Source organism: Miscanthus floridulus, chromosome 16 (assembly GCF_019320115.1).
Source record: "Miscanthus floridulus cultivar M001 chromosome 16, ASM1932011v1, whole genome shotgun sequence".
Taxonomy (NCBI): Eukaryota; Viridiplantae; Streptophyta; class Magnoliopsida; order Poales; family Poaceae; genus Miscanthus; species Miscanthus floridulus.
In genome coordinates this window covers 644,828-657,638 of record NC_089595.1, presented here as the reverse complement: position 1 = coordinate 657,638, position 12,811 = coordinate 644,828, and the positions used below count along the sequence as shown (strand labels likewise).

General features: G+C 50.0%; 1 protein-coding gene and 1 pseudogene across 1 annotated transcript; one reads left to right on the top strand and one right to left on the bottom strand.

The window, feature by feature from the left end:
- Positions 1-5,784: 5,784 nt before the first annotated feature.
- Positions 5,785-8,881, top strand: LOC136513188 (phosphoenolpyruvate/phosphate translocator 3, chloroplastic-like; annotated as a pseudogene).
- A 595-nt stretch (positions 8,882-9,476) lies between these two features.
- Positions 9,477-12,504, bottom strand: LOC136513187 (phospholipase D alpha 1-like). The gene is made up of 2 exons (XM_066507176.1): positions 10,408-12,504; positions 9,477-10,287 (listed from the first exon to the last, which is right to left on the bottom strand). Exons 1-2 carry the CDS (start codon positions 12,437-12,439, stop codon positions 9,851-9,853), a joined length of 2,469 nt encoding a protein of 822 aa, XP_066363273.1. The 5' UTR covers positions 12,440-12,504; the 3' UTR covers positions 9,477-9,850.
- Between the last annotated feature and the right edge of the window lie 307 nt (positions 12,505-12,811).

Genomic DNA, 12,811 nt, shown 5'->3' with positions numbered 1-12,811 from the left:
GCTCTCCCCACCGTGCTCATTGGCCCGGCCACTTTCACATTGGCCCTCGCCAAGATCGTGGCCCGCCCCAGCACTGGTGATCCCACTTCTGGACCTAAGGTTCATCTGAAGAGACAAGAACCAACCACTTAGGACAACCTTCCAGATCAGAAGCAATGGATTAGAGAAATGGCAAGACATTTATTAAAGCATTCTTGTTGTTATCCTATCAATTTACCAATCCAAATTATACATGTAGGGGGACTTAGTTTAAGCAATGTACTATTATCATGATGCATGTATTGGCCTGTACGCTCACTCAAGCCGGAATATAGCAGCATTCGCAAAAATTTTGGCACATCGCACACTCACTTTCTGTATGCTAAGCGATTTCTTACGCAACGTAAGTTAGTGTACCTACAGAAAACTAATTAGATAAAACCAGTGCCGCTATCCTAGATAGACCATATTGCTAGGGCTTATACTTATTTATATAACTTTAGCGCATCCTACTTTTCACAAAACTTTTGTTGGTCAAATTTTAGGTTTTTGGAAAAGAGTGATGAACTCGTAAACTCATTATTGGCTATAGTACCAATTGTGGCAGAACCGCCCAAAATAACACACTTACAGAGGCACTCGTCTTCCACCAGACACTAAGCACCCTAAAAGCAAGCTACAACAGATGGTATCCATCGGGCACACCCCAAGGGAGAGCCCAAAAGATCCACATTTTTTCCCAAGGATCCAATAATGAGAACGAGTTACAATATTTAATCCATTTCATACATCCAGAGTTCTTAAAAATTACATTATTACATTTCCAAAGTCAGAGTGTGGAATATTAAACAACAGGATGAAAAATAAACATCTAACGCTAAGGAACAAGGATCCATCTGTGCCCACCAGAAGAATTATTCACACAACGGTACTCCTCAAGCATTACCTGCAACAGGGGTAAATAAACCCTGAGTACACAATGTACTCGTAAGACTTATCCGACTAATGGGAATAGTTTCCCAACTCCAAGGGATATGCACAGCTTTATGGTTTGTTGGGTTTCCTTTTTCCAGAAAGCAATACTAATAGTGAGTCCTCATTTATGTTATTATTAGTGGCCATGATTAACTATTTACCTAAACATTCTATGTAACCACTTGTTCTACTTTCAAGCAAGAGTTGAACAATCAGTTCCATTTCATCAACTTTCATCTTTCAGTTCTTACTATGGTGCTAGACTGTAGACAAGCCATACCGGAACACCGGTGATTCATGAATCAATGCCCCTAGCTGGGTACTCTAAAAACACATGCCCCGCTTGTACCCCAGACACAAGCAGGACCAACCCATCATCCTCCTGTCATGGGTCCAGGTCCCCATCCAAACTTGGACTCCAAGCCCCTGCTCCTAAGTCCCGGACTTAGTGCGGTGCAAGGACCTCCACCGTCCCCGCCTCCAATCAGTCGGTCCAGAAAGAGCCAGAACCCACGACAAGAGAGCAACAAATCTTCCCTACGCCCATACCCAAGTATGTGCTTGGGATAATAGATCTATGACTTGCCTAGAGCCCAATGCAACGCTCGGTCCTTAACCAACACAGATAGGGAAAAAGTGTAACCAAGCTATGGCCTGTTGGCCGCAGGACACAACCTCTTACACCCACCAATACCCAAACCATATCCCTGCACGGTCTCCATTTTCCTTTCCACCATTTTATCATGAGTGATCATAAATTTCACCTGTTGTGTGTAACGGCACTTTACTCACGCTACCAAAATCCTAAGCATAGCAGCTACTCGACCTATACTAGTAGGACTCATAGGTAGATATATTTATGCATGTAGTTTCCATAAAATGCTTGTAACGTAAATGCACATCATATATATATATATTCAGTGATCATTAAAAATATGGGTTATGCACCGGGGCTTGCCTTGGGTAGGCGGTGTATCAACAAAGTCAGCAACAAATGGCTCCGGGGCTCCCTCTTGCACGAGGATCTCCTCCTCGTACTCTTCAATGACCTCCTCATAGTCCTGTTCATCCACGGGCATGAACTCTACCAACTCGTGATCTACATGCATGAAATGATGATGCAACACTTAGTAATACGGCAACAACAACTCTTAAAATGCGAATACACCTATCAATCTACTAAGCTAGTTCTACCAGCTAAGGTGCTAAGTTATCTACTGTTACCATTAACAAGTATGAAGCATAACATATATTATCTTAGCAACTAAAGGTATTCTTACTCTTAATACCGATTTACTCTATATATGATAAAACAAAGGTACTAGCTATTCTATTTATCAACCTACTCTAGTGCTACAAAAATTACAGTGAGTGCATAATAATCTAATGAGCCTACTGTAAAAATTTCATGGCTAAACATATCATCAATTTGCCACAAAAATTCCTACAAATATTAATCTACATAATACTAAGCTTTCCAATCAAATGGACCCATAGCCCTATCAACTATTTCCCTGTCTCACTGATGTTCTCACTAACCCCCCTGGCTTGCTTCGAATTCATGTCTCACAGTCCTTGGCTGGAACTTAACAGAGGTCGCGACATCACTGGCCAAACATCGGCGAGCACGAACCTCCTCGGCCTTAACCAACACCTCCCTAACACTCTACGAGCGAAGCGCCATTGATCGAGGTATCATACACTAAAAACGATGCAGCGCGTAGGTGTGACCATGCACCACGGCGGGGTCTGGCCGCGGCAACACCAACACCGATGAAATCACCCAACTCAACGCTACCAACACTACCTAGACTCCATGCCTAGCATACTGGTAACATCCTAGAGGTCCTAGACATACCCATTCTACTCCCAAATGAGCCGGCCACGTACACTGCATCTACACAACGTTCGCCCGAGGCGACCACGCGCTCCGACGAGCCTCAGCCCTAACCGGCTCAATCACCTACCCTAGGAGCAAGTGGACCTCACCAAATAAGTGTAGGACAGACATCATGGGGCTCGGCAAGATGGTTGGCCATGAGCACGGGGTGGCTCTGGTTCACGCCGACTGCGGCGAAGGCGTTCCCGGCGACCAACTGCTCCATCGGCGAAACCACTGCATGGGCAAGTCAACCAAGTCAAGGAGACGCAATTGCATCGCTCAATTGAGACAAAGGATCAAGGACCGATGCCCTAGCCAAGCACCCGCCTCGATGGCCATGGCGGACAGCCGTGGGGAAAACGCTCTGCATTACCTCACTGTAGGATGGAAGCTCACTAGGATGACTCCAATCGCTGGCTGACTAATAGGGCTAGTTGGGTGCATGGTTAATTGGAAGGAGGTGGACTACGCAAGGCTAATTGGATGGACGACGGCATTCGGACTTAAGGGGATCGACAACGGGGGGAAACTCCAATTGAAGCCCCGACACCGTACAGCCGCAACAGTGCAAGCTTGGCGCGAAGCTAGACTCCATCTCAACCTCCAGATGTGCGCCATTACGAGGGTAGGGCCAAGCTCTGCGGGTTTTGCCTTGGCGTGGCTCGGCTGGCGCGATTCAAGGCGACGGGACGGGAAGCTTGGCATGGCGCATTTTCTAATTGGGAGAGGACGGCAGCACGATGGTGATGGCTCCACATGCGCGTACAAGTCCGGCACAACGACGTGCGACCGCAGCGCCATGACTTGCAAGACGACGGCGGCTCGGCACAGCGCGCCGCAGAGGCTGACGCTGGTTCGGGGAGGCAATAGCGTGGCGACGCATCGCGCGTGGACATGATGGCGAGGGCAGGCGGCAGGCCCATGCGAGTGCAGCCGTGAAGGGTCAACGGCAGTAGTGATCGTGTGGCAGCGATGGTCGGAGCGTAGCGCGACCGAGTGCGCAGCTTGATGCGACGGCGAGCAGCGTGGCTCAGGCGGACGTGATGGCGGGCAGAGTAGCCAGGCTCGCTTGCGCCGTGCGCGTGCGTGCGTGAGCGTGTGACGGGGCACATCAACGGCAGTGTGCGTGCCAGGGGCAGGCCAGTGCCGCGCGCCAAGCCGAACCGAAGCCTAGTGACCGCGGCCAGACGCTGCAATCGTTCGGGAATGTGTCTTGCACGCTTTTTAAAGCGTCCCAAAAACCCACCTCAATGCTTCAATTGCTAAACCAACTATTTTATGCTCGAGATGGTATATCAAGCTACTAAAACAAACCCTAAGTCCACGCCACTCCTTAATCCGATTCTCCTATAAAAATTCCCAAACTTAGCTTCGTCGACCTATTTTTTGACTTAAGAAAATGACTAAGTTTTTGTTCGGATTCGCGTCAACTTCTATTTCCAAGCTATTAAGTAAGCTATCTAGCGAATCCCATTCTCGACCGCGAGTATTTCATTGCCACCTACGAAGTTTGTACTACAAATTTTATTAAAGTGTCGGGTATGCGTTCTATAGCATTTTCGTTCAATAAAAATTCGTCTAGAACCCTACCATGAAATATAACATTCGTTTCGTGTTTCCAATGAACATTTCAAGTTACGTATATTGCTTTACACACTATATTACACACATTTACACATAAGTATGATGCATGCAGTGTTTTAGCAAAAGACTGTATAGTGTAACACCGAGGGTGTTACACTCGAGCTCGCGCAACCACTTGCGCACTCCAAAGAGAGGGGAGTTCGTGCAAGAGAGGGAGGGGTGTTGGCTGAACGGAGTTGGCGAGGGGATAGGGCATCGGTTGAGAGGGATTGAAGTAGGGTTTTGGCGGGCCTTGGGCCTCATTGACACAGGCAGGCCTCATAAGGGGTTCACTTCTGAAAATAGGTTCTAGTTTCAAAGACCACACTTTTAAGAGGCCTGCCTATATTAATCAATTTCTCAAAGACAGATTATCTCCTAAAATGAATTGGCCGCCTTCAAAGTTCATTAGGTATTTATGGAGATATGTATGAGTTTTTGTTGTCTCTGCAAATAAAAGTTGTTGCTTCCTAAAATCAATTTTGTGCTCTCTCCGTTCCAAATATATAAGACGTTTTGGTTTTTCTAGATATATTAATTTTACTATGTATGTAGACATAAATGTATATCTAGATACATAGCAAAATCTATGTATCTAGAAATGGTAAAATGTCTTATTATTTGGAACAGAGGGAGTAATAGTGAATGCAGTTAACCAAGCACGTATTTGTACATTTGAAACCAATCACGACCATAACACTGCGTAGTTTCCTATGAAGCAAACTAAACAACAGTGAGTTGTATAGCCTTGTCTAAGTTAATGACATGTTGCATACAACCTAATACAATATATAATACAGTGCGAGCAGCCAATCAAATCCTAAAAGGAGTCTAGGATTGGATGGAGAAGTATTTTATTGGTATAATAGAAAAGCATGAAAATAGTGATAGAAGCCTTCCAAAGCCGACTATTTGCTTGCTGCAGCTGCGGTGTTTTCAAATCGAGCTTGTCACAATGTAGGTTTGGCAACTCCGTGTTTGATTGCGGCTGCGTACTATGCATGCAAAAAGTGTGGCAGCCTTCGTATATATATCCTGTAGTCGTAGTTTCTCATGGCCAAAACAAAAACACCGTAGTAGTTGAGACTTGAGATGTTGAGGTCTGTTGCCACTTGGACGCGTAGTGGCGGCCGGTCCCTGCACGAAAGAAGCCTCTGCAGTCTGCACCAGTGCGCGCCGTGCAGCCGCCCAAACCGCCTGCCCCGCGGCGACCGCCGTCCGGACTCCGGAGCGAGCGAGCTCCGTTCGGTTTCGTTTCGTCTCCGCGCCGCGCGTCCGGTCACCCCGCCCCCCGGTCCACTCCACGCCGTCCGCCCTCCCGGACTTCCACTACCGTCCGATTCCCGTCGCTCCCGAGCGCCCCTCCCTCCTCCATAAATGGCCGCGCCGTGGTGACAGACAGCGGCACCGCTGCTCCCATCTATCCCAGCCGCATTCGCCCCTCCACCCCCGGCCCCTTCCAGAAACCCCGTCGGAGTCCGTGGCCATCGACGCCACCAAGTGGCGCTGACCCGGACCTGACTGCTGAGGAGGGTATCGCGGGCGCGCCGAGATGCAGAGCATGGCGGCGTCCTGCTCGTCCGCCTCCTCCTCTAGAACCTGGGCCGCGGCGCGCCGCTGGCCCGCGCCCCCATCCCTACCCCACTCGCGCCACGTCGCCTTCTCGTCCTCCTCCTACCCCTCTTCTTCTCATGGCTGCCGCTGGCCGGTCGCCGGCGGGCCCAAGCTCCCGCTCGACATTCGCGGGGGCCTGCGGCCGCTGCCCTCGCCACTGCTCGCGCCGGGCGTCGCCGCGGTGAGGACGCGGGCAGCGGCGGCCACGGCGTCGCCGCCGGCCGCCGGCCGCCGGTATGCCGGAGGGCGCCGGCGGCATTTCGCGGACGCTGCAGCTCGGGACCATGATCCTCGTCTGGTACCTGCTCAACATCTACTTCAACATCTACAACAAGCTGGTCCGCCGTTTCGTCCCGTTCTTCAGGTCTTTTCCTAATGGGGTTGTTCAACCGTATCGAACCTTCTAATTACATTGTTTTGGAATTTGTGCGTCGATCAGGTTCTGAAAGCGATACCCTTCCCTTACACCATCACCACCTTCCAGTTCGCATCCGGATCCTTCTTTATCACACTCATGTGGCTGCTCAATCTGCATCCCAAACCGAGGCTCTCCCTCAAACAGGTACTGTGTAATAAACAAAAAGAAGAAGGTTACTACTCACCTTTGCTGTGACCTGCAGCTGTAAGATATTATAGATTTTAGTACAAGATAGCTTGACGCTCCAATTGACTAAGCTGCACCGATGTAAAACTGGTTAGCTGATGTGATGCGTTGTTATTCATTTGCTGATGCAGTATGCAAAGCTCCTGCCTTTGGCTTTGATCCGCATGCTTGGAAATGTTTTCACCAATATGAGTTTGGGCAAGGTGGCTGTCTCCTTCACGCACACCATCAAGGCCATGGAACCTTTCTCCTCGGTCCTCCTCTCTGTCCTGTTCCTAGGAACGATAATTGGTTGGTTCACACCTTCGTAGGTTATTTGTCCTTAAAGGTGGAATACTCCATATGAACCTCTGTTTCTCTATTCTAATGTTTCTACAGACGCCTTCTCTATTGGTGTTGGGTTCACTCGTCCCTATTGTTGGTGGAGTTGTATTGGCGTCCATGACTGAAGTTTCTTTCAACTGGTAATTTATTGCTTCAAAGTGTCAAAGAGTTTACTCAAAGCAATATTGTGTATTTGATTCTAATATTAGGAGAAAACAGGATTGGATTCTGGAGTGCCATGGCTTCGAATCTTACGAATCAATCGCGGAATGTTTACAGCAAGAAAATTCTCGCTGATAAAGAGGTGAGCTTTTTGCTCTTATAATGTTCCCTAACTGTAGATTCACGACAGTTCAGCATGATATATGCTGTGAACACTGCACCCCTTAACAAAACTTGTTCTTGTTACAGGACAGTTTGGATGACATAAATCTCTTCTCGATAATAACTGTCATGGCATTCTTGTTATCTGCTCCACTGATGCTATCTGTAGAAGGCATCAAGTTTAGCCCATCGTATCTACAGAATGCTGTAAGTGTGGCCAGCATGGAAAACAAGAAACCTCGGAATATTTCAACTCTTCACTGACATGAAATTGCTGAATACTAAATTTTCTGGGTTTGCAGGGAGTTAATGTAAAAGAATTATGTGTAAGAGCGGCACTTGCTGGCACATGTTTCTATTTTTACCAACAGGTGAGGCCAGTCTCCACTAAAAACATTTTTTGTGGTCTCTCAGAGGTTGCTAAAATTGTCTGTTAGTGGCTACTGCGGTTGGCTACTTAGATCCAAACAAACTACTTACTATTTGCTTGCAGATAATATATATGTTTTGTCCATTGTTTTATTGCTAGGATCAGGTCCTTCCAGTTAAATATGATATTATCTTCAGTTATGTTGAATAATTTTTCAGCTCTCCTGTGTCATCCGATGAAAAAAAATATAAAGGGCGTACCCAGTGCAGAGAGCTCTCGCTCTGTGCAGGGTCTGGGGAAGGGTGTCAGCGGCAAGCCTTACCCTCGCCTGTGCAATGCGAGGAGACCGTGACTCGAATCCGGGACCTTCCGGTCATAGGCGGTAAGACTCTACCGCTTGCACGTCCGCCCTTCCGATGAAAAAAAAATATGTTCAATAATTTTCAGTTTTTCTTTTTGAGCCTAAAAAGTATCGGGTTTTCCACATAAGCGTCTATCATTTTTTGGATTATCTCTTATCTAACTGTTACTTTGAATTCTGTTGCACACTGAATTACCTCTAATAAAGTCTCTATTTATTTCTTGGCAGGTTTCATACAGTTTATTGGCCAGAGTATCTCCTGTGACCCATTCGGTTGCCAACTCTCTTAAACGTGTGGTGGTCATTGTGTCATCCGTTCTCTTCTTCAGAACTCCAATTTCACCTATAAACGCCTTTGGTACAGAAGTGATTCTATCCTTCATGCAAGTACCAGTTACTGACCATCTCATCTATGTCTGAATTGTAAGTTTTCTTCCTTGGCTGCAGGAACCGGTGTTGCTCTTGCTGGAGTTTTCCTGTACTCTCAGTTCAAAAAGCTAAAACCAAAGACTAAGGCTGCATGAAAACAACCACCTGATGAGGCAACAAACTATAGAAGGATCGAGAATTCGGAACGATCAACTGATGCGGTGAAGCAGACTTGCCTTCACGGTAGCAAACACCTATCGTTTCCCCATGTTTATCTTAAAAAGCATATGTTCTCTTGTCAGCTTCTTTGGCTGCGAGAAGCTTGTACTAAGTTTACTCTAGGTGTGGTGGAACAAGTGAGCAACGCCGACATAGCATTTTCAGGTAGATTTCAAGAGAATACGAATTTTGGCACATACTTCTGGATGTCTAATTTTAGTGGTAGCCTGATACTCTTTAAATGTCAATGAGATTATACATCACTTCCGTCTTCATGTCACTCAGTTGAACTGGCAGAATGCTCAATAGATCGAGTTCACATCAAAATATGGTCCAATGTTTTCTTTCTATTCTATCATTTTTTTACAAACTTTGTGTTTTTTGTTGAAAAAAAAATATCCTGGTTCCTGGATATAGTATATATGAAACAGACAGAATCACAGAATTAACAGGTGATATTGATAGCTTAGGCAGCTTAGCCATGATTGATAAAAAGATATATCGCCTTTGTGCATGATTTATAAAAAGAAATCGCCTTTGTGGATGAGAGCAGTTGAGAAGGTATTCACCATGAAAAACATTAGTAAAAAAAAACAGTAAATGCAGAGCGATTGTCAAAGTAGTTTTTTTTGGATATTCTTCAATCGCTTCATGTTCCACGTGAGCAAGAAGACTGCACAATTAGCTCCGTCCAGTCCAATTCACCTAGCACCACATATGCACTTCTAGAAAGGGAAAGAAATGTAAATAAATCCCAAAATTAAGTGGTGCACAGTCATAACTCATAAACAGTAATATGTGAATTCGTTCAGTCCATGTCTCCATGAGGATATGACAGTGAAATCTAGCAAATGGTTTGGTAGCAGTTCTCCAACTCGTACAAATCACAAATGGATATGGCTATTCAACAATTGATAGCGCAGAAACTAACCAAAACACTATCAGTCCAATAATTATGCAATGATGTTAAAAATACTACTTGATACAATACAATACTAAAACCTAAAATAACAATGAGTTCATCATCATGTACACTGCATTAGTGCATCTTTTTTTTCTAAAAAAATAGCAAACTAGTTCTTCTCTTATTCCAACAAAACAATAACCAAAACCAGTAAAATCAGGTTCAGAAAAAAAACTAGTAAATCCAAAAGACAAACAGAAGAAGATGATGGGCATTGCGATTCAGAGAACCAGAGCACACGCCTATGTGGTGAGAATAGGCGGGAGGTAGTCGGACTTGGCGCCAAGCACCCGCGCCTGCGTGTCCGGGAAGAACTCCGTCCCCGGCAGCTGATTGACGGAGCCGTCGGCGGCGACGGCGACGGGGTAGGTGAGTAGGTGCCCCGGCAGGTCGCGCTCGGGCCCGTCGCCGGCGTACAGGTCCCAGTACCTGTCCGCCATGGCGTTCACCTTGCGGATGCACTCGAGGCTGTCCGGCCGGGTGAACGCGTCGTCCGCCGCGCCCAGGTGCTCGTACCACAGCGACATCCGGAACCCGTGCACCTGCCCTCTCGCCGGCCGGCTCGCCGCAGCCAGGTGGTGCGGCTGGTACGCGCCCATCGCGATCTCCGAGTCCCGCGCCCCGTCCATGGAACGCTGGTTGATGTTGGCCGACCCCACAATGATGTACTCATCATCCACTGCACACACAGCAAATTTCGAATTTGAAAATTCAAGAGTAATATATTCTAAGAAGATGGACGCCTCGAATTCGAAAAATCAAGAGTAATTCTAGGAGGGAGGGTGGACGGACGGATTACCCATCATCATCTTGGTGTGGACATAGATCATGAACCTCCTGTTGTGCTGGGCCTTGATGTAGTCAGTGTCAGGCTCAGCCTCCTCCGTGGGCACATACTCCCCGGGCTTCTTCGCCTCCCGGTTGCCGAGGCAGAAGAAGGTGAGGTAGTCCCTGGGGTTGGCGTCGATCCCCTTGGCCTGGATGGCCTGCGCAATGTCGGTGTACATCATCTCCATGGTCCTCCTCTGCCAGTCGAGGATGGCCTGCACGGAGCCGCTCTCCGGGATGCCCTCGGGCCACATGGGCACAACGACGTAGACCGCGAACCGCTCGCCGGCCTCGATCTTGCTCACTACCTTCATGGATAGCTCCTTGGGGATGAGGTGCAGCGCGCCGATGTCCTCGGGCTTGATCCCGTCGGGCTTCCAGCAGTAGGAGCTGCCGAGGAAGTACTGGTTCTCGATGTAGATGAAGCTCCTGGCGCGGCGGATGGCGTGGATGTAGGCGTCCTGGATGCTCCGGTCGATGATCTGGTCCTTGCCGCTGACGAGCCCGGCCCTGGTGGCGTCGTCGGGGGTGTCCGGGAACCCGAACGCGGCGCCGCCGTCGATGGAGCGGAACAGCTGCACGTTCCACGTCTCGGGGTCGTCCGGGAACGTGACGGGCGACGGCGGGATGAGCTCGTCGGCGAGGTCCCGGAGCTGGATGAGCAGGTCCTTGCCGCCCTGCTTGCGCCACCGCTGCTCGAAGTTGTAGAGCACGTCCCACGCCACGGGGCCCTCGAGGCGGCAGTGGATGTCGTGCCACGGCTCCCTCGGCCCGCCCTTGGCGATGGCGGCCGTCGCGAAGTTGGGCTGGTGAAAGTCGTCGTGGTGCACGCCGTCCAGCGTCCGGAACAGCGAGTGGGACGGCGTGTCGTAGCGGCCGTCGCAGAGGTCCAGCCCGCCCACGAAGCTGAGGATCCTCCGCTGCCGCTGCTGCGACCGCGGCACCGGCATGTCGTGGTCGACGACGACGATCTTCTGGTGGTGCGTGAACATGGTCGAGATCTGCAGGTCCTGCACGATGCTCCCGGAGTCGTCGGGGTTCCGCGGGCACAGCACGCAGTGCACGTCGGTGCCCTCGAAGTAGTTCATCGTCTCCTCGTCGTGTGTGGCCATGAGCCCGTCCTTCTTGAGCACGCCGACGGAGGTGCGGTCGTCCCAGACGAGCATGAGCACGCGGACGCCCTCGCCGGCCTTCTTCTTGAGCAGCTCGCCGAGCGTGACGCCTCCGCCGGGCCTGGGCGGGCGGGCGCCGTCCCTGAGCAGCGTGATCTCCGTGTATACCGACCACCCGGTGATGTAGATGAGGTGCTTGGCGCCGCTGATGGCGTCGAAGATGTCCTCCCAGCACCGGTGCGCCTCGTAGCACCTGCCACCGTCGAGCGGGATCCTCGGGACGAAGCCGTCGGGGACGTGCGCGTCCTGGTACAGCGTCACCCTGCACCCCTGCCGCTGCGAGAAGAAGGTGTAGGGCACGCCGGGGTACTTGCCGCTGCGCACGCACCTGCCCCAGCTCCGGTCCTTGGAGATGTCGAAGTACTGGAGCTTGACGTGGACCTTCCCGCCGCTCTCGAGCGGCGTGCGTTCCTTGCCGTCGCCGCCGCCGTCGCAGAGGTGGAGCCAGCGGTCCACCTCGTGGCCGTCGAAGATGTCGCGGACAGGGAGGTAGGCGACGCCGACGGTGGAGGCGCCGATGGGGTTATTGGCCCGGACGGTGAAGACGACGTCGGAGGCGAGGTGCGCGCAGTAGACGTGGAAGGACTCGTACCACCGCGGGCTGGCCGTCTCGTCGGTGAGCGTGCGGGTGCGCCCGACGCGGGCCTTGCCGAGCCCGATGGTGGCGTAGATCTTGCTGGTGCCCTTGCCCACGCCCACCGTGTCCTCGACGGTCTCAACCAACTTGCGGAGGAACCCGGGAGCCTGGCTGCTGGGCCGGCTGGAGTTGGACAGCTCCTCTGCCTCACAGATGGTGACGTGAAGCGAGCCATGGAGCAGTATCCTCGCCATCCCTCCCGTCGATTTCAGATCACCTGCACCTACAGAGGAATGAGAGAGCAGGAAGGAAGCTAGGAAATCGAGGCTACTGACATTGCCAGTGGGTTAAAGGCAGGAGGCGAGCTGCAGGTGTGTGGACAATGACGGAGCAAAGCAATGGACGGGGAGCCATGCGTTGGAAGGAGATCAGGAATAGTAAACCGCGTGGGGAGCAGCGCAAACCCAGCCTGCCGGACAGCAAAAAAATTCGGTGAAGGCTGGCTGCAGCGATTTTTTTTATTTTTAACACTTTTTTTAAACTAATTTTAAATCTAACACCGTTTGTTTTTTTTTCAAAACTAACATTTTTGGCCGTGCCTATTTCCATGGCACGGCGAAACACCT

Bases quoted from the DNA above. Each gene is read 5' to 3' on its own strand.
- LOC136513187 (XM_066507176.1), bottom strand. From the start codon at position 12,439: ATGGCGAGGATACTGCTCCATGGCTCGCTTCACGTCACCATCTGTGAG. The intron at 10,288-10,407 runs GTAATCCGTCCG...CTGTGTGTGCAG, and splicing joins CCACACCAAGATGATGATGG to TGGATGATGAGTACATCATT.